Genomic DNA, 21,915 nt, shown 5'->3' on the forward strand with positions numbered 1-21,915 from the left:
TTAGCTTATATATATATATATATATATATATATCTGATAATTAAAATAAATATGATATTTAAATAAAATCATCAGCCAGTAGTACGGCAATAATGCAGAGCGAAATGAAACGCAAAATAATATAAATAAACAAACAGGGAAGGGAAAGTAGAGATAATAGGACAAAAAGGTAGTCGATAATCCCCTATATAATTTAGTCAATTAAGTCATTAAACCCAATTAATAAAAAACGATATAAATTTAAATAATGCCAATTATAAATAATTTAGCGGTACCGCCCTTGAAGGTACCAGTTCCAAAAGACGTGAAATATCACCAAAAAAGGGTTAAAGAAACTACCAAAAAACTAAAATATCAAAATAATAGACTGACCATCATGCCCCATATCGACAGAGGACCACGAGGCCAATAATGGTCATGGAATCGCTGCATTTCAATCGTCATACAAATCATCGCAAAGGCAGAAATATCGAAGAACCAAACCACCCCTCCATTCTCCGATAGATCAACCAATGCAGAGGATTTGCATGGCGGTGGTCCTTATGCAGCGAAAAATAATCTATAGAACAGACAGCACTCTTGATCAGAGCCACACCACTGACATAATGCAAGCTTAACCAGCTTATATAATAGAAAGGAAAAGAATAGATGGCGGCACAGGTGCTGCTTATTTAGCATAACAATCTATTCTTTTCCTTTCTATTATATAAGCTGGTTAAGCTTGCATTATGTCAGTGGTGTGGCTCTGATCAAGAGTGCTGTCTGTTCTATAGATTATTTTTCGCTGCATAAGGACCACCGCCATGCAAATCCTCTGCATTGGTTGATCTATCGGAGAATGGAGGGGTGGTTTGGTTCTTCGATATTTCTGCCTTTGCGATGATTTGTATGACGATTGAAATGCAGCGATTCCATGACCATTATTGGCCTCGTGGTCCTCTGTCGATATGGGGCATGATGGTCAGTCTATTATTTTGATATTTTAGTTTTTTGGTAGTTTCTTTAACCCTTTTTTGGTGATATTTCACGTCTTTTGGAACTGGTACCTTCAAGGGCGGTACCGCTAAATTATTTATAATTGGCATTATTTAAATTTATATCGTTTTTTATTAATTGGGTTTAATGACTTAATTGACTAAATTATATAGGGGATTATCGACTACCTTTTTGTCCTATTATCTCTACTTTCCCTTCCCTGTTTGTTTATTTATATTATTTTGCGTTTCATTTCGCTCTGCATTATTGCCGTACTACTGGCTGATGATTTTATTTAAATATCATATTTATTTTAATTATCAGATATAATTAGGCATCATGTGGAGGATGTGCATTTGCTGCCTCTAATGATAGCTACATAGCCATATTTATTTATTTTTATTACTTTTATCTAACTTTTACCTCACATAATATATATATATATATATATTAATAATAAGAGGTTGTAGAGAAAGGTTACAGTGATATTAGGAATGACATTTAGAATGATATTAAAATAGATTATGGACTATGGGCACCACTAATTATAGCAGAAGGAACCCAATGACCATAATGAAATGTACATAAGTAGAATGTGGTAAAGAGAGAGAGGAAACAAAACCGGAAGTAAAAAGGTAAAAAAATCCATAGGTACCTGAAAAATATAAATCATACACCAAAACAAGTACTAATGCTATATATCCGATGATTTTAACATCTTCAAGGGCCAACCGTCAAAACCATAGGAAAGACAGCACGAAGTAAGGCCTCTGTTTCTAACATGAAATACAGTGAAACTTCCCTTTAACGGACAGCCATGGAGAACGAGAATAATATACAATTACATACACAAGAGATAAAGAAAAATCGTTAAATGTTTAATGTAAAATTAAATTAAATTATATACAGATTTCGCACAATATTTTTGTAAATAATATACATACAATTGTGCTATGCATATTATGACTTTATCTTAAGAAAAATACATACAGTAATCACTTATTTCCTTCTGCACCTTCTTTCGGCTGATAATTCTGTTTTCAACATTTGTTTGGAGTGAAGAAACCATCGAAAGTCCTGCAATATCTTCTTCAGCGGCGAAAAACATTTTTAAACGATTGATTTGTATGAGCGCTTCTATTTTCATCGGTGGTTCGTCATTAATATGTTCTTCGACAGAATGACCTCCTTCCATTTCTTCATCCTCATGAGAAACTTCTTGAAAAATATCGATGACAATGTCGTTGATATCTAGAGCACCATCTTCTGTAGTGAGGTTCGAGTCTATATCTTTGTAGCCGGGTTCACTTGTAGCGGAAGTATCATACATTATCAATAGATGTTGAAGTTCTTGTTCTTGTTGGTGCTCCACATTGCTGTTCACAACTTCAATTTTTGCGTTTGAGAAGCCAGACTTTACAAAACAGTTCACGACAGTTGGTTTTCTAATTGCGTTTACTGAAGAGGAAATCCATTGAATCGCATCTAGGATGCTGAGTTTCTTTGCAAGGTCACTCGCACATGTTACATCGTTCATGTTTGCAATGAGATAAGTTAAAACATGTTTTCTGTAGTGAAGTTTAAAATTTTTATTATCCCTTGATCCAAGGGCTGACACTCTGCAGATGTGTTTGGTGGCAGAAAAACGATTTGAATGATACAATTCAATGTGCGGGTGAGATGCAGCATTATCCATGAAAAGAATAATTTTTCTGTTTTGACGAGTCATGTTTTGGTTAAAGTGACTTATCGATTTGCTCATGATATCTCGTGTCATCCACGCTTTTTTATTAGACTTCCAGTCACAAAATCTTTTGAATCTTCAAAAGATTCAACTTTATGCCCTTAAAACAACGAGGATTTTGTGGTTTTCCTATAACAAGAGGTTGTTCAACGTCTCCCAGCATATTTGTACACAATAGTACAGTCAAGCGTTCCTTAGAAATTTTTCCACCCTGGCACTTTTCATTTTTTAGACTCATTGTTTTTTCAGGAAGAGCTTTTAAAAAACAACCCTGTTTCGTCACAGTTGTAAATATCCTTAGCTTCAAAATCATGACATAAATCTTCCAATTTGACGGTCCACTCTGTTACAATCCTAGTATCAACAGATCCACCTTCACCACTTACGGTTTTCCATAAACCACTTACGGTTTATGCAGAGTTTTGAACTTGTCTAGCCATCCCACAGAAGCTTTGAACTCATTTACTCCCATAGATTTCGCAACCTCCAAAGCCTTTTCCCTAATAATAGGTAGGGAAAATGGGCCTATTATTAGGGAAATAATAATAGGAAATAATAAATAATGTTGGGCATGTGCTATTTTAGCACATGCGCAACAAAACCACTCATACGTAACATTGTCAATTTAAGTCCAACAGTTTTCGGGAATGATTTTTGAACCTGATCATTTATGTGTTGCTAAAATTGTTTGAGCAGTTCATTTTTTTTCTTTAGGATGTCGCTTACCTGCGTCTTCGCGATTTTGAATTTTGCAGTGAGATTGCGAACACTATTTTTTTGCCGATCATACGCATTAATGAGTTCGACTTTATCTTTTAAAGTTAAATGTTTACGAGAAGACACTGTGCACTTCACACGACACTGAACAAAACTGAAAACTGAAACTCAAAAGACGAAAGGCCAACAAATCCCTCCCCACCCCACTGCACACACCGAATTCATCAGAAGGTTTACAAGTGCCTTAAAATTCTTGAAAAAGGGTTTAGAACCGCGACGCAAACCTTGATAAAATTCAGAGAATCGGAAATAGAAAATAAACACACGACTGAGGCAATACGTGGAAGAAACGTTTCTAGAAAAAGGGCTGTGAGCTCGCCCGCTGTCCGTTATGGGGAGATCAAGTTAAGTGCTAATCTAAACGAAACAGTGCAGATTGCCTGTCCGCGTCCGTTACAGAGAATGTCCGCTAGGCAGAAGCTGAAAACACGTTAAAACCAATAGAAGAGAGTTGGGGAATTTGAAAATGTCCGTTGTAGAGAGATGTTTGCTAAAGAGAGGTGTCCATTAGGAGAAGTTTCACTGTATATGTAGCACATGGTTAAAGCAATGAAATCATGATGAAATTTGAATTATGTGCATGCGGAAGCCTGATCAAAAGTAGTGGTAAGTGGAATGCTGAACATAAATCTCATGGCTGACAGACAAAGGGGGTAAACAGGAAAAGGAAAAGAAACATAAGCAAGAGGAAAATAAAATGAGATAAAAAGCAAGAAAGGAAAGACAAGGAAACAACTTACTGAGATACCAAGCAGAAGTCGAAGTGTGGATGGTGGGAAGAGACCCAACACGCTGCAGTAGAAAAAGGAAAAACCTGGTTTCATCTAGGAATATTTATAGTATGTCATAGTGACCCTAAGCATTGGAAACAGGAGGCAGTAAGTTGCCAAAATTAAGATTATTGGGTGTGCTACAGGAGATCTGCATTTAAAAAATGAATACATTCCAGGATAGAGGAAAAACGATAAACTGTCAAAGTAGCGTAAAGTAGTCTTGATCTTTGTGAAAGGTGAAAAAAGCGAGTTATAGTAGAAAAATAGAATCTTGATATTTCATTCGGTAAACTAATGGCTCACAAGAAATAATAATATAGGGTACTAGAACAGTGGAAAGAGATCAGAAGTAAAGGGAAAGTAGGTATGCTAGGACAGCCGGGGTTGTGACTCCTGTTCCTATAGCAAGACCCTGAACATAGTTCTGGGAGTATACTTCATGTGTTTAAGTCAGTAATGTTAAAATACATTAAAAATTAAAAAATAAAATAAAATATATCATTCTAATACCCCCTGGCTAGCCAATCGGTGGGCACAAGTTTTCCAGACTGTGAGACACCAAAGAGGCTAGGGGGTATTATCAGAACAAGCCCGAAAGCAGAGGATATCAGCTAGCTAATGCCAACATCTGTTGGACTTAGTGTGGTGCTTAATGTCTTAATTAAACTAATCTATCCGGTGCAAATGCACCGGATAGATTACTGATTAAGTAAACTCAATAGAAGTGTCGTCGCTGGACATCTCCTTCATTCAAGACAATCCTACTGACATTTGTCATACATCAGATTTACTTAATGTTCGTTATCTCGAACAGATTGCAAATGAGCATTATAGTAAAAAAAAAAATTATACAGAAAATTAACCTAAAACTTTGTGAAGGAAGAAAAATGTCGGAAAGGAAGAATCTGGCTTCTTGCTAAGGGTTCATAATAAAACTAACAAGTCACAAGAAATAAAAGAAGAATATAAGGAAGTAAAAATGGACAGAAGTAGAAAATAGGTTCGCTCATGTATTTCAGGGAAGCAAATCCCATTTCACAGATAGGATGACCTTGAATGGAGGTCTGAGCACATTATGATCATGAATGAAAACAGTTATGGAAAATGAGTAAAGAACCATATCAAAATTAAAGGCATCATATTTTATCAAATTTGTCCAAGTGCAAACATTAGCTTTTTAATTAAAAATTACATTTTCTTAAGGTAAGCCCTTGAGAATATAGATGGCCAAACTCATCCAGAAAATCAAGAAAACAACACACACCAATCACCAACATATCTGAATAAAAGAATGTCTGGGGGGACTCCAAAACAGTAAAGATATATCAATCAGCAATAATACATCATGCAGGACTGCACAGTGATGTGCCTTGAATTTGTTGATAAACCATTCTGTCAAAGACAAAATTGATGAAGATACACAGATCAACAAGATTGTTCCAAAATTTGACATTATATTTAATTACCTGTTTATATTCCTGATAAATTTTATGAAAAAATGTTTTTAGATTTATATATGTTACATGTATATAATGCATCCAAAATGGCCAGATCATTAAATAAAATTTTATTATTGGTAAGGTGCCCAGAATGGGTTTCAGTAAATGCTATACTGTTTTTTAAGGTTATCATTAATAACCTTAAAAATGGGCATAACTGTTTCTGCAGGAAGTAATAAACCTGAAACTTACAGGTGTTTTGTGAAATTCAGGCATAAAGTATACATAGGGAAAATTATAATTATTTATGTTTAATTTCATTTTTTTGTTCAATACCAATAAATTTTTGGCAATGATATTGTGAGGTGATAAAATAGGGCTTATAAGTTTCAATGTACTGAAGTTCTTTCCTTAAAGTATAAGCATTTAATGAAAGCATAATTATTGGAAGCTTTATCTATAAGGATAATAACAAAATGTTCTTGTAACTCCTTCAAACTGTACTTTAATTCTGTCAAAATTGTGGTGTTTGAAAGTTTTGAGAAGGAAAGATTTAGAGCATATTTTTAAATAGTTTTGATTAAATCAGAGAAAATTATACTGATCTATATCAGGTAACCTTCAGGAGTATTATTGTTTTAAAGCAAATAGAATACTCTAAGAGGTCCTGATGGAGTTATTTTTCAAAAAGGGCAAGTTAATTTTTGAGAATAAACCAAATTTATATCCAAAAGAAGGAATTTCTTTAAGCTAAGAACTACACCCAAATTTCAGAAATAATATGATCATAATTGGGATCAATGTAAGATTGTAAATTTTGTTGTTTGTAAATAACACTGTCCAAATCATAAGTATCACTAAATAAATTAGTTACTATAGTTTTGTAATTACAAGCAAATTAAACGCAGGTTTGGAGCTTTTATTTGGGTGCTTTCTGTTTTTTCTGTGGCCTTGTCCATAAATATCTCTTCTTTTTTCATTTTCTTCCTATTTACTTTATTTAATATATACACAGAGAGAGAATTGGTTGGACAATAAACATTTGAAATTCTTTAAATATAGAAGTGAGGGGGGGGATGGATTTCAGTTTCCAAAAAAATGTTATTAATCAGAAATCATTTTCTACTTAACCTTCTAAATTAAAGTTCAACAGATTATAAAAGGGGCATTAGTCTTACCACTGTATTATTAATCGTTAATACTATAGAATGTGTCCTCCCTTTCTTGTTACTAGAAGTTTGAAATCTTGCTGCCCTTTTTTGCAACTGCTCCGATGTAGCCAGATCTGGTTCTGTCTCAAACTGCCGACTAGAAATACACAAAATGAAACAACGCTTTAAGATTAACAGTGATCACAAAACAGTATTCAGTGCTATATTGAAGATGAAAAAGCTATTAACAATATGGATGGAAAATCAGATTCAGAATCCAGTGCCCCTGAGCAAATGGCCATTCATGCAAAAGCAAGAAGCATTTATAAGGATATTAAGGATAAGTATGGCAAACTCCAAGCCAAGTTCGTGGCAAGCAACGGGTGGTTTAATAGGTTCAAGCATTGCGCTGGTTTCCACAATATAAAAGTATGTGGTGAAGTCGCCAATGCCAATTCTGCAGTTGCAGAGAAATTTTGTGATGTGTTGGAAGAATTATTGATGTAGGCGGCTAATTCAATGCAGCAAATTTTTAACGTTGACAAGACGGCTCTGTATTGGAAAACAATGCTGGATCAAACATACACTGCCAAAGAAGAAAAGACAATACCAGGTTTCAAGGCTTCAAAAAAATAGGGCCATGATCTTGCTTGGGGCTAATGCAGTGGGAGATTACAGATTAAAACCACTGCTTGTGTACCATTCTAGAAATCCTCATGCATTAAGAGCATCAATAAAGCCACACTACCCATGCATTTCTGATCAAACCAGAGAGAATGAATAACAATATTTCTCTTTGAGAATTGGTTTAAATGCTGCTTCATTCCCGAGGTTGAAAAATATTGTAAAGACAATGATGTTCCTTTAAATTTTGCTTCTATTAGATAATGCTCCTGTACATCCTACAAATCTAGATGATATCAATTCAAACGTGAGAGTCATATTTCTACCGCCAAACACGACTTCACTCATCCAACCTATAGATCAGAGTGTCATTTCAAATTTAAAGGCATACTATTTACACGCAACATTTGCTCAGGCATTGTCTGCAGTAGACAGTGAGAAAAATTTAATGCTAAGAGACTTTTGGAAATCTTACAATATTTACCACGTCATCTTGCGGAAATTACTAAAAGTTATTTAAATGGTGCAGGGAAGAAAATATGCCCAATGCTCAAAAAAGGCTTCGAAGGATTTGAAAAAGACAAATCATATGAAGAGGTTACAGTTGAGATTGTAAAGGTTGCAGAGCTATTTCAGTTGGAGGTTGATGCCAAAGAGGAGGTGGAGGAGTTAATAGAGGACAAAAAGGAATTATCTAATGAAAAACTTATTGACTTGCAGGCAGCGATAGTGAAAGAAGAAAATGCTGACGAAGCTTAAGATGAACCAAATGAAGAGCCGAGACGCATCATAACCAGAGAGATGGAATGGCATTTTGTGAAATTGCATCGCCAATGGTGAGGTTTGAGAAGATGGATCCTGACAGCAAATTATTCTTAAAAGTTAACAGAGGGATGAATGATATGCTTGCTTGCTACAAATAAATCAACGATGAAATTAAAAAAGCCACCGTCCAGTCATCTATTAATATGTTCTTTCGTCAGGTTGATTGGCCAAACCCTTCTAAATCTCCACAGCCCTTAACCTGCGCAGCGCCGTACTTATCAGCTGAAGATGCCGATTCTGGCAATGATGCTCGAGAAGTAAAACTTACTGACGTTATGCCTGTCTCCCCTCTTTTTTTGTAATTTTTTTAAATTGCACGCTTTGGTAATTTTTCCTGCCCATGAGATAAAAAATTGAATAAATACAATAAATAATTCTATTTACATGTTTTTGAACTTTATTTTTTAATTTAATCAATTCAATGAGCACAGTGCGAGTGCTACACCAAGCATGGGGGAATTTCCCCGACTTACATAAGTCAGGGAGTTCCTCTATTTGAAGTAATTTAATTAGAAAACAATTTCATGGTATGTAATAGTTAGCTGAAATCCATGAATATCTCGCTGAGAATGACCTTAAGAATTATTCAGATCGTTTTTTTGCTTTAAAAGGTGAAATGAAATAGATTTTCAGCTTTATTTTCTTTTGAAGTAAAGCCATGGATGTTAGATCCAATTGGATGTGATGCCAGGTCTTCTAGTGAAGAAATTCACGACTAACTCATTGAATTAAAATGTAACAAAGAATGCAAATATAAATTCGAAAAAGATGGAATAGCTGGGTTGTGGACATCAAGAACAACTAAAGTACTTTATCCAACAATGAGGTCTGAAATGGCCAGAGTACTTCTTTATTTTCTAACATCTTATATGATTGAAAGCAATTTTAGTTCAGTAAATAAAATATTAACAAAGAAAAGAACCGGAACTGATATATGTTCAAGAGGAGACATTAGAATTAAACTTACTAACATCATAATTGGGGTAACAAGGAATAGGCATAGGAGCATGTATGCTTGCATGTATACCAATGCTAGAAGTATAGTAAATAAATTTGATGAATTTGAAGTGTTGGTCAAGACATCAAAGGCGGATATTGTTGGGATAGCAGAGACGTGGTGTCACAAAGATATAAGGAATGCAGAACTGGAATTTGGGGACTACAATGTGTACAGAAAGGATAGACAGGACAGAAAGGGAGGAGGTGTTATGCTGTTAATTAAGAAAAACATAAAATCAAAAGAAGTGCATCCAGTTGATATAGATGGACAGTGCACTGTTGAGTCAGTTTGGTGTGACATAAGCACTGCGAAAGCAAAAATAAGAGTAGGAGTGTGTTATAGGCCTAATGACTCGAATGAGTACAATGAACAATTGTACAGAGAAATAGAGTGGATCAGTAAATCAGAATGTCTTATAATGGGGGATTTTAACTTCCCAGATATTGACTGGAACTTGTGGGTTGGTCACTCACACACTAGTCAGACTTTTGTGGATTTATTGGATGATTGTTTTCTGCAGCAGCATGTTCGAGAGGCAACCAGAGAAAGTAATACTCTTGATCTGGTTATCAGCAGTGATCATTCGTGTATTAAGAATTTGCAGATAAAGGAACCACTAGGTGGCAGTGATCACAGTGTGCTGAAGTGGGATTTACTCAAAGAGGTAACTACTGTCAGGGGTAAAGGAAAGGGTTTTTGCTTCCGTAAAGGGGAGTACAGTGGTCTCAGACAGTTTTTAAATTCTGTACAGTGGGATCAACTGACGATGTTACAAACAGTAAATTCTAAGTGGGAAGCATTCAAGGAATTAATCGTGGAAGCTACTAGACTTTTCATACCGATGAAGAAATATTGTTCAAGGTTTAGGCCTAAATGGTTATCAAATGAACTAATGAGACTCGTGTCAGAGAAGAAAAATGCATGGGATGCATATAAATTATCAGGTGACGCAGAAGCCTGTAGCAGATATAAGCTAGTCTGTAATCAGGTCACAAAGGAGGTTCGGCAGGCAAAGGCGGATTACGAGAAATCTTTGGCAAAAGATGCTAAGAAAAACAGCAAGGATTTCTTTACTTATATAAACTCTAAAAGGAAGGGGATGAATATGATTGGTCCACTTGACATCGATGGTTCGACTGTTGATGATCCTGCTCAGATAGCAAACAAACTGAATGAGTATTTTGCATCTACATTCACACGTGAGGAATTATTAGTTTGAAAATGGAAGAAGGTTATCAAATTGTAGCAGTGTGCTTAATGATTTTGTAATAACTGAGAGCAAAGTGGAGGAGAAATTGTTGAAGTTAAACATAAGAAAGGCACCTGGGGTGGATGGGATCTATCCAGTTATATTAAAGGAGGCGGCAAAGCAACTAAGCAAACCCTTAGCCATAATTATGAGAGCATCCTTGGATTCAGGGGAGGTTCCCACGGACTGGAGATGTGCAAATGTATTCACAAAGGAGGTTCGAAGGGTGACACGAGTAATTACAGACCAGTTAGTTTAACTTCTGTTCCGGGTAAAATAATGGAGTCACTGGTTAAAGATGCATTGCAGGATCATCTAGACAAGACTGCAGCAATAATTCAGACACAGCATGGGTTTGTTAAGGGAAAGTCTTGTCTGACAAATTTGATTGGTTATTATGATGTGGTCACAAAGGAACCGGATGCAAAAAATAATTTTGATATCATATACTTGGATTTCAGGAAAGCTTTTGACACTGTTGCGCATGGAAGACTACTGTACAAATTGGAGCAGAATGGTATTAAGGGTAAGTTGCTACAATGGATAAAAGAATGGTTAAGTGGGAGAAGACAGAGGGTGGTAATCAATGGGTGCTGCTCTTCGTGGACTAATGTTATTAGTGGAGTCCCACAGGGTTCGGTGTTGGATCCACTGTTGTTTTGTATATTTATCAATGATATTGATGAAGGTATATCAGGCTTAATGTCGAAGTTTGCAGATGACACGAAGGTTGGCAGGGTTGTTAATGACAGTAATGGCAGTGTGCTACTGCAACAGGATCTAGATAATTTGGGCAGATGGGCTAAGAAGTGGCAACTGAAGTTTAACCTTGACAAATGCAAAGTACTGCATATGGGTAGAAGTAACCCCAGAGAAACGTACCAACTGTGTGGTACTACACTTAAGGTGGTAGAAAATGAAAAAGACCTGGGAGTAATTGTGCAGTCAGATATGAAGTTTTCTGAGCAATGTAGACAGGCTGCTAGGGCAGGTCATGGGGTTTTGTCAATGATATATAGGAATTTTGCTAGCAGGGAAAAGGAGGTGATTGTCCCTCTGTATAAGGCAATGGTCAGGCCACGCCTTGAGTACTGCGTACAGGTCTGGAGGCCTCATTTTAGGAAGGATGTAGATTTGCTTGAGCGTGTACAGAGAAGAGCAACACGATTGGTGAGGGGAATGAAGGGATCCTCTTACCAAGAGAGGCTTAAGTTCTGCAAATTGCAGTGGCTGGAGACTAGGCACCTGCGCGGTGATCTGATTGAGGTCTATAAGGCCTTGAATGGGTTGAGCACGCTGAATTCTGATGGGATCCTCCCACTTGTTCAGAATACGAACCTACGGGGACATAAGTTCAAATTAAGAAAGGATAGATGTAGAATAGATGTGCGGAAATTTGCCTTTAGCCAGCGGGTGGTTAATTGCTGGAACAAACTTCCATCTGTCGTTGTGGAAGTTGATAGGTTAAATAAATTTAAGGAGGAACTGGACAGGCATTTGGAGGGTATGGTGTGATTTTTTTTTTTTTTTTTGGCTGATGCTGCATAAGCTCCTACACTTGCTTTCTTGCATCAAGTGCCACTACTACTACTACTATAACAAACAGTGAACTTTTAGTTAAGAACCACCAGGCTCATGGAACCCACTGAATAAAAAGAGAAAGCATGAAATAATTTGTTTAGAATTTCAAAAATTTCCAGGGGGGGGGGGATTAGGGGAAAAAATATCTAAAAAGCCCTTTAGGGGTCAATAATTTAAAAAAGGTTGAGAGACACTGAAGTAGACAAATTTTTAGAATTTTTTTTGTAGATTTTTTTAAATTTTTTTTCCTTGGTTTATTTTTATGCTTTACAAGCTTGCTTTCTTGCATTTGAGAGAGAGAGAGAGAGAGAGAGAATCTTTATTAGAATAACATTTTATTGTAACAATTTACAAGGTTAAATAGCATTGCCCTTTCCCTTCACGAAAAGCTAAAAGACCAGAGGTTTACCGATAAGATGTGTTAAAAAAAAAAACAAAATGACATTAAAAGATATAGCGTGTCATTAATTTACATAAGACATTAAGGTGACGAGAACTGACATTAAACTAATTGCATTACAAAGATATGAGATTTAGAACATTAAACTTTAAAAAACCAAATGACAACTGATACATATATGATTTACAGAATAAGGACAATATGAACTATGAGGATAATAGTGACTATTGTTCTCATAGTTTGTGGGAGAGAGCAGCAAGAGCTGCTTTGCCACTACTAATAATAATAACAATAACAGCTTCCCTGAACCCTATTAGCAATATTCTTCATGTGCTTACACCACCAGAGATTATTAGTCAGAGCAGATTTAAGGTTCAGAAAAATAGCTAGTTCTTCAATGACACTATCAAAAATCCTTGCATCACCTTTACTCAAATGAATACTATCTCTAGAAAACAGATATCTTCTAGTTTCAAGGGCCATGCCAATAAAAATTCCACACACCCAAGCACCTTTCGGATTCCCTCAAGTTTTGGGTTAATCCATAAGGTTTTAGCATATTATCCTTCCTATCATGTTCAGGGAGAGATGCAGATCCAATCTGATTTAACGTGCGGAATTTTTTCAGCACGGTCCTATATTTATCCAAAAAATCATCAGTTGTGTTCATTTAATATCATTATTCCCTACATGACAAATGCTGTCTTTACCCCCCCCCCCACCCAAAAAAAAACTTACAATCTTTGATAAAATCATCAATTGTTGCTCTTTTCTGGCAAAAACCTGAAAATTCTGGTTCCTGTTTTCCTGAAAACAGAGTCTTCCAATAAACTATATATCCTTCAACCAGAGCAGTATGCAATTGACTAAGATTTTTGGGTCCCGAACCCGGGGGGGGGGGGACATCACTTGGCAGTTCACAAGAGTCCCTGATGAGGTCACAGTTACACATGTTTCCAGTGCAAGCGCCCGTTTCTTCAGTGACTCAAACTGTCACATAATGCACCACTAATCTGAGAATGGTACTCTCCTTACATGGGGATGCAAAGAAAGGAATAGTCAGTTGAGTTTGCTTTTTCTACTAGACCGATCTTACAATAGATGCCACTGGCTATACAAGGAATGAATTCATAACTCACACTAGAAATAACCACAGGCCTTTCATTCTTAGACATGATGTCCTTGGACTTTCTATTATTAGAACCTATAGCTTAGTATATGCACGGGTTGCAGGTTGAGAAAACAGAAGGTTCTTCTTCATATTAGACTAGAATTCTGTACATTGTAATTTTCAAGGAATACATGTGAAGGAAGGCTGTTCCAGAAAACAGAAGCTGAATGGATAAATTATCAATTATTAAAAAAAAAAAGTCGGTTTTTTGAGTTTCAAACTGGACAGTTAAAAGATAGTGATAGGGTTGCAGCACGTGTTTTGTCTGGTTTGGAAGAAAGGGATGGAAAATTATGGAAGACAATTCAGAAAACCTATAGAAACCATATAGAAAAAGGAATGTAGCAGATACAGAATGGCTATAAGACAGAAAGTGGAGAGACACGATAAGAGACAGTCATTATTCAACTGGATTGCATTATTTTGAATAATGTACATTGAAACTTCAGAGAGGTTCTGGATGTACCACCCAGATGTGGGAACATTATTCCATGGTAGGGCAGATTTAAGATTTGTGCAGAGTCAGAAATTGTTTAGAAGAAAAATAATGCCGAGAGAAAAAGAGAAAACACCAGTTTTTTTAGATACAGAGGAAGCAATATTCTTCATGTGCTTATGCCACCAGAGATTATTAGTCGGGGTAATCCCTAATAGAGATATGTGACCATGGCTAGAGATATGTATCATCAAAGATAAGCATAGAAGCAGTAGACTCCTTTCTGCAAGATATAACTTTTAGAAGGAACTGACTTTTAGAAGGATTGAAAGTAACCAAATAATCTTTGCTTCATTGGAAAATTAACTGGAGATTAATTTTCCAATGAATTTGGAAAATTAGTCAACATTTAATGATTAATTTTCCATTTAATCATTAAATGTTTAATGATTAAATGGAAAATTAATCCATTTAATCATTTGGCAGTCACACAGGACTCCAGTGATTTTCCTCCACTTCAGCCAGGTGGCACTGATTCGCATCCAATTGTTGTGTAATTTGACTTAAATCGTCCAATTAATTTAATTTGAGGAATTAAATTAATTTGACTTAAATTAATTTTTAAGGAAATAATTTATTTTTTTAAGCATTTAAGGAAATAATAGTAGATATTCAAGAAGTTGAAGCAGTTCGTGCAAGGCAAAAATTTCTCAAGCTGAAAGATGGAATGCTATGTGCTATCATCAAAAAAATTATGGAAGCCTATCATTAAATACAAGAGGAATGGGAGAGACCTGGAGGTTCAATAGCAGAAAGGTTAGAAGACAGCCATTGACTATCACCTGACCTGCTGCGAGCACTCAGGGAGAAAACTGGATACCCAATTACAAAACACAGGCCACAATCCAAAAGATGCAAGCTTCTATGCAAGCTTCTTCAGAAGACCTTAATTCCAAACACGATCAAAGGCTTTAGAAACGTCAAGAGCAACTGTTTAAGTTTCACTAAACTTTTCAAATGAATTTGTCCATGGGTGGATGAGATATCAAAAACCATAATATATCACCAGTGGGCAGACACGGGTGGAATCCATATTGACAATATCAGTGATCATCAACCAGATGCAAGGTTAAGATAGTTTAGGAGTTGGGAGTTGATGGATTTCTCATTAATTTGGAAGGAGTAGAGACAGGTGTAATGGACCGATAACTGGATGGGAGAAATGTGCCACCCTTATTAGGACCTAATAAGGTCATGAGCAAATTTCGAAGCAGAGGGAAAAATACTAGTTGAATAAGAAAGTGTAAAAAGATAAATACCCACACTCACCAATACCAACTACTGCGGAGATACCAGGACCCATGCCCCTTATCAAAGCTACAATTAGTAAAGACAACAAACCAGCTGATGTCTGGAAGCTACTAGGCTCGCAGGGTGCAGAATTCTTAGCAGAACTTTTTAATAGGATCACTAAGAAAAACCAAGTAGCATCAAGGTGGCAAACAAGTATCACAATTCCAATTTGGCAGGGAAAAGGCGACATTAGCGACTGCTCGAACTACAGGCCGATACATCTGCTGTGCCATACAATGAAGATTTTTAGAAGGATTGAATACCATCACAATCTCGCAAAACCAGTGTGGCTTCATAAAGGGATGTGGAACAACAGATGCTGTTGGTTTGCTGATGGAAAGACACTATGAAAAGAGAAAAGTAGTTCACGTGGAATTTTTAGACCTAGAAAAAGCCTTTGACAGGGTGCAACATGAGCTCATATGGTATTCACTATGATCCCATGGAGTGCCCAAAATCTATGTCCACTGGATCCAGCTGTTGTGTCACCAGCACAGTCAGCTGTGCTGCCGGGACTGCACCACCATTTGCCATCTGTGTTGGCATACACCAGGGCTCCATCCTATCCCCTTCATTCTTTGCATGGACACAGTGACAATGGACATCCAGACACCGCCCCCCCCCCACCCATGGACCGCATTTTATGCTGACGAAGTCGTCTTGGCACATCAAACATGCCAGGGCCTTGAACAGCAGTCCTAACTTATTCATAGGCTTTGAACCTAGGAATAAGTTCGGACTGCAACTCAAGAAGACAGAATACCTAGAATGTGGTGCCCAGACAGATGGGTCAATTACAATTGATGGCCAGAGACTAAATAAGGTCACCCAGTTCAAATACCTGGGATTATATGTTTTCTCTGATTATGACACATTACACGACAATTGGATGCGAATCAATGCCAGTTGGCTGAAGTGGAGGAAAATCACTGGAGTCCTGTGTGATGCCAAATCTCAACATATTTAAAATCAAAAGTTAACAAAACGATCATCAAACCAGTGGCATTGTATGGGGTCGAATGTTGTCCAGCAACAAAGAAGCATGAACAGACCCTGCAGGTCATGGAAATGCGAATGCTCAGGTGCTCACTCAGTCTAACTAGACTGGACCACATCACAAACGTGGAAGTACGAAGGATTCTTGGCATTGCTCCTATACATGAAAAGATCCATGAAGCACACCTGAGATTGTACAGTCACGTGCTGTGTAGCACCGACAACTCCATAGCAAAAACAGCACGAAAACTAAGCCCAGAAAACTGGTAACCACGTGAATGGCCAAAGAAGTGATGGCTTGACCAACTGAAGTAGGATATGCACACTACTAATATCAAACCAAGAGATGCGGAAGATCGCATGAAGTGCAGACAAGCAAACCCTGCTCCAATGTGGGACAAACACTAGGAGGAAGAAGTCGGAGTTTCAAATGATAACTGGAGTAGGGAGAAAGATAGAAGTAGCAGATAAATCTGAAAGAATGGGTAGAAATATTTCAAGCCAAAGCAGATAAACAGGCAATTCAAAATTAGTAATCTTTGACAGGGAATATCAGAGCAGACATATGCACAAGTACCACTTGTGATGTGAAAGGAATCATACAGCAAATAATTAGAACAAGTGAGATGAGCAGTGATTAAGGCAACCAATAATTGGGATCCTGCCAGAAACTTCCAACTGAGCCAAAACCGCATTTATTTATAAAATGAATGAGGAAGTGTTTGGCAGATTTTGGTCTTTTAAAGAATATGTTTGTTATATTAGATTATTTGACTATTCATGATGCATTCATGAATATTTACATATTGGTCATTGAGCCTGTCGCAGACATTCTCTCAAATAGGCCAGACAAGCTGTGCTTGCTACCTGGGAGTCGAAAATGCTAATGGAACTGATATTCAGATGACAGTCAAGTCAAGTGGAACCAATTTTGACGAAGTCCGGATGGCCTGTGACAGCCAAATATTCTGCTTGCAGCTTCATGATGGTAGGACTGTTATTAATTCTGGGCCTAACCCCTATGCAAAAGCACACTGTGGGTGACCACCCAGTTGTGAATCAATGTAAGCAGAGATCGAGGTGTGGCGCATGCACCACACAGCGGAATACTGCTCCTCTGTGTTACAAGGCAATACTAGGCGGTAGATGACTCATCAACCGGTGCAATACCACCACTTTGCTTATTGGAAGCTTGAAGTAGTGGAGCCCATGTTTAGCCTCCAGAGATAAATTCCGATCAACCCTTCCCCATCTATTCAATCATGCAGTATAACAGATGTCTTTTGAGGTTATGATAAACACCATGGTGAGATCCAATCTTCCTCACGTTTCGAAGACACAGCTCTTAAACGGGGTTCGCAGCAGGCTGCCAATTAGTACCCCGGACCGAACTTATTGGTAACTCTTTAAGAGGCTTTGGATCAGTTAGTGCATAATCTTGCTACCTCTACCCTGTCAGATAGTGACTGAATGAATCTGAGTAGTGTGCATGCAGGGAGGGGGGGGGCATTGTTGAGTCCACATTATATCAAGGATCTGGGTATATTCTTACCATGTATATGCCATATCCAAAAATTTCATTACTTCATACAGCGTGTCCATCCCCACTTTTTTTTACTATTGAATACACCAGGAATTGTCAAACTAATAGAGTATGGCACACTATGGCCATAGATACTGATGCGGCAAATAAATCCCCAATCAACCAACCAATCTAATAGAGTAAGCTTATCTGCGAAAAGATCTAAACCTCCCTAACGCTTCCTACTTCATTTCACAAATATGTTTGGTCTCAATTCTGATCTCAACAATGTCCATTTCCACTTGCAGTCTACCCAACCCCATGTACTTTTTCTGACAGAATCTCAGTTATCGGTTGATTCAACTACTGGTCGTCTCAGTTGCCCAAATTATTCGCTGTATGATTCCTTTCGCCCCAAAGGTGGTACTTGTGGATATGTCCGTTCTGATATTCCCTATCAGAGACTTGGAATTCTTGGAATAATTTGGAATTGCTCTTTTCAATCTTCTCTGACTTAAAATGAATCTACCTCATTCTGTCAAATTCATCTGTTTTCTCTACAATTCTCCCAACTCCACTAATCACTAGGAACTCTGACTTCCTCTCTTTGAAACTTGACTTTCTCCAATCCAACTTTCCTAACAGTGAGGTAATTTTCCTTGGTGATTTTAAAAGTTCAAAACTCCAACTGGCTTCCATTTTCTAGCCCCACACACCCAGCTAGTCAAGATGCTGAGGCTTTACAATTAATAATAACCTTGTACGGATTATTCATTCACTTACCAGAATTACCAGACAATCCTAACCATACAGCCAACACATTTGATCTTTTTCTCACAAACAACTCTTCTAAGTACACGGTCGAAGTGAGTTTTCCTTTAGACACCTCAGATCACAACTTGGTGATTGTCTCTTGGTGATTGTATTGTTTGGCATTACAAGAATGCAAAATGGAATGACCTGTGAGATCTCTTTTTCTTCTTTTCCTTGATCAGATTACTGTTTCGAAACTTCTGATGTCAAAATTTGCTCAGATCATATCAGTCAAATTATTCTTGTAAGAATGGAATCCTTTATTCCACACTCCACTTTAAAATCTCGTCCTTTATCTAAACCATGATTTTCCAAAAAATGTACTAAGGCAGTTCAAGAGAAGAATATTGCATATCGTAATTGGCTTGTTTCCAATTCTTCAGTTTCATTTTCTGCCTACACAAAAGCTCACAACAATTGTAAAGCAGTTATTAATCAGTCCAAACTAGATTTTTTTAGCATTAGCATTAGTAGAGGCATACGATGCAAGAAAGCAGGCTTATGCAGCATCAGCCAAAAAAACCTACCATTTCATCCCTCCATTCGTTCCAAATGCCTGACCAGCTCAGCCTTAAATTTATTTAGGCTATTAGCTTCCACAACAAAAGATGGAAACCTGTTCCACCAATCAACTAGCCGCTGGCTAAATACAAATTTGCCCACATCTATTCTACAGCTATCTTTCCTCAATTTGAAACTGTGCCCCCTCAGGTTCTCAGTCTGAGCAAGACAAAGAATCCAATCAGCATTCAGCTTGCTCAACCCATTCAAGGCCTTATACACCTCAATCAGATCACCTCGCAGGTGCATACTCTCCAGGCACTGCAATTTGCAGAATTTAAGCCTTTCTTGGTAAGAGCACCCCCTTTGTTCCCCTCACTAATCTTGTTGGCCTTCTTTATACTCATTCTAGCAACTCTATATACTTCCTAAAATGAGGCCTCCAGACCTGTACACAGTATTTTGGTGTGGCCTTACCACCACCTTGTATAATGAGATAATCATCTCCCTGTCCCTGCTAGCAAAATTCCTATATATATCATTGACAAGACTCCATGCTCTACCCTGGCAGCCCTTCTGCACTGCTCAGCGGACTTCATATTTGGTTTCACAATTACCCTCAAGTCTTTTTCACTTTGCACTTCCCTGAGTGTAGTACCACCCAGTTGGTACATGTCTCTTCGGTTATTGCTACCCATATGCAGTACTTTGCATTTGTCAATGTTAAATGTCAGTTGCCATTTCTCAGTCCATTTTCCGAACTTCTCTAGATCCAGTTGGAGTAGCATACTATCTTTACTGTCGTTAACAACCCTGCAAACCTGTGTATCATCTGCAAACTTGGACTTTATACCTGATATACACTTCATCAATATCATTGATAAATATGCAAAACAACAATGGGCCCAACACCAAACCCCGGGGAACTCCACTAATAACATTTATCCATGAAGAGCAGTGAAATTTTGTACATGCTAAGAGTAGAAAACTTGCTTCTTACCCTAATGGTAGCCGAGCATTCTGGTCTCTTGCCAAAGCTATTGGCCGTAACTTTTGCCCATCTCTGCTCCAACCTCTGTCAAAACCAGATGATTCTGTTGTCACTTCATACTAGGATAAAGCTGACCTGTAAGCATCCCACTTTTCTTCCAACTCATGTATTAATGATCTTGGTAAAACACCTCCCACCATTCCCAACATGTTCCATTCAATGCCTCCTGCGGTCTTCCATCAAAAGGATGTCAGAAGGATTTTGACGAATCTTGATGCCAAGAAAGCTCCAGGTCCTAATGGTATTTCTTCACTTGTTCTCAAAACATGTGCTCCTGAACTTACTCCTGTTCGTTGCCACTGTTTCTCACTTTCTTATTCCAAAGGTGTTTTTCGTTCTGCTTGGAAATTTGCTCATATCCAGCCAGTTTCTAAAAAGGGTGACAAATTCTTCCCATCGAATTACTTCTACTCTTTCTAAAGTAATAGAGAAATCAATTAACTGCCAACTCTTAAACTACCTAGAAACCTTCCGTCTGATCAACAATCGCCAGTATTGATTCCATCAATGTCAATCCATGGCAACATTCTGGCTTATGTTACCCATTTATGGACAAATTCAATGGAAAAGTTCGGAAAAACACAGGCAGTTGCTCTTGATCGTGTTTGGCCTAAAGGTCTTCTAAACAAGCTTCCATCTCATGTTTTGTCAACTGTTTTTTGTAAATGGTTATCCAGTTTTCTCTCTGACCGCTCACTGAGGGTGATGGTAGATGGCTCTATGTCTTCTAACTTCTCCATGAATGCTGGTGTTCCCCAAGGTTCAGTTCTTTCCCCAACACTTTTCCTCTTGTACATTAATGACATTCTTCCATTGACCAGAATTCCTCTCAATAGTTTTGCTGATGATACCACATTGTAATCAACTTTGAGAAATGTTTGCCTTGCTCAATCAGCTTCAACTTCCCGAATACACACGACCAATTCCTTAAATGCCGATCTCCAGCTAATTCTCCAGTGGGGCAAAGACAACTTAGTTGATTCCAACCCTTCTAAAACTCAGTCTTCTCTTATATCTCACAAAAAGGATTCTTCTGCTCCTATGCTTATCTTTTGTGACATTCCTATTTCTAGGAAAGATGGTATATCTCTTTTGGGGATTACCCTGACTTCTAATTTTTCTTGGTATAAGCACATTACAAATATTGCTTCCTCTCATTTAAAAAAAACTTGGTTTTCTTCTTTGCTCTCGGTGTTACTTTTCTTCCAAACAGTTATTCACTCTGTGCAAATTGCAAATCCACCCTAACGTGGAATATTGTTCTGGGGCAGTACCCCCAAAACCTCTCTCAGGCTTCCAGATTCCGTTCAGAAGAGGGTAGTTAAGTTAATTAATGACTCCTCTCTCCACTTGCTGTTACAAAGACGTACTTTTTCTGCTGCATGCTTTTTCTACAGATACTTCCATGGACACTGTTCTTCTGAATTGGCTTCTATAATTCCCGCTCTCTGTTTCAAAACAGTCCGAACACGTGCCACCAGCCAACATCCATTTACTGTCCAACTTCAAACTCACAGAACCAACTTTTCATCTT

At 37.5% G+C, this 21,915-nt stretch overlaps 1 protein-coding gene across 4 annotated transcripts in view; it reads right to left on the reverse strand.

Moving 5' to 3' along the window:
- The window catches only part of LOC150076627 (uncharacterized), a 404,400-nt gene that overhangs the window by 142,004 nt on the left and 240,481 nt on the right, over nt 1-21,915 (reverse strand). For all 4 annotated transcript variants that reach the window (XM_090386197.1, XM_090386196.1, XM_090386195.1 and 1 more), the window contains one exon: nt 6,887-7,016. In XM_090386197.1, coding sequence (XP_090242323.1) covers nt 6,887-7,016 — 130 coding nt within the window. The remainder of the gene's footprint in view (nt 1-6,886; nt 7,017-21,915) is intronic.

This window comes from Mastigoproctus giganteus, chromosome 12 (genome assembly GCF_048544385.1).
Source record: "Mastigoproctus giganteus isolate SK-2022 chromosome 12, ASM4854438v1, whole genome shotgun sequence".
Classification (NCBI taxonomy): domain Eukaryota; kingdom Metazoa; phylum Arthropoda; class Arachnida; order Uropygi; family Thelyphonidae; genus Mastigoproctus; species Mastigoproctus giganteus.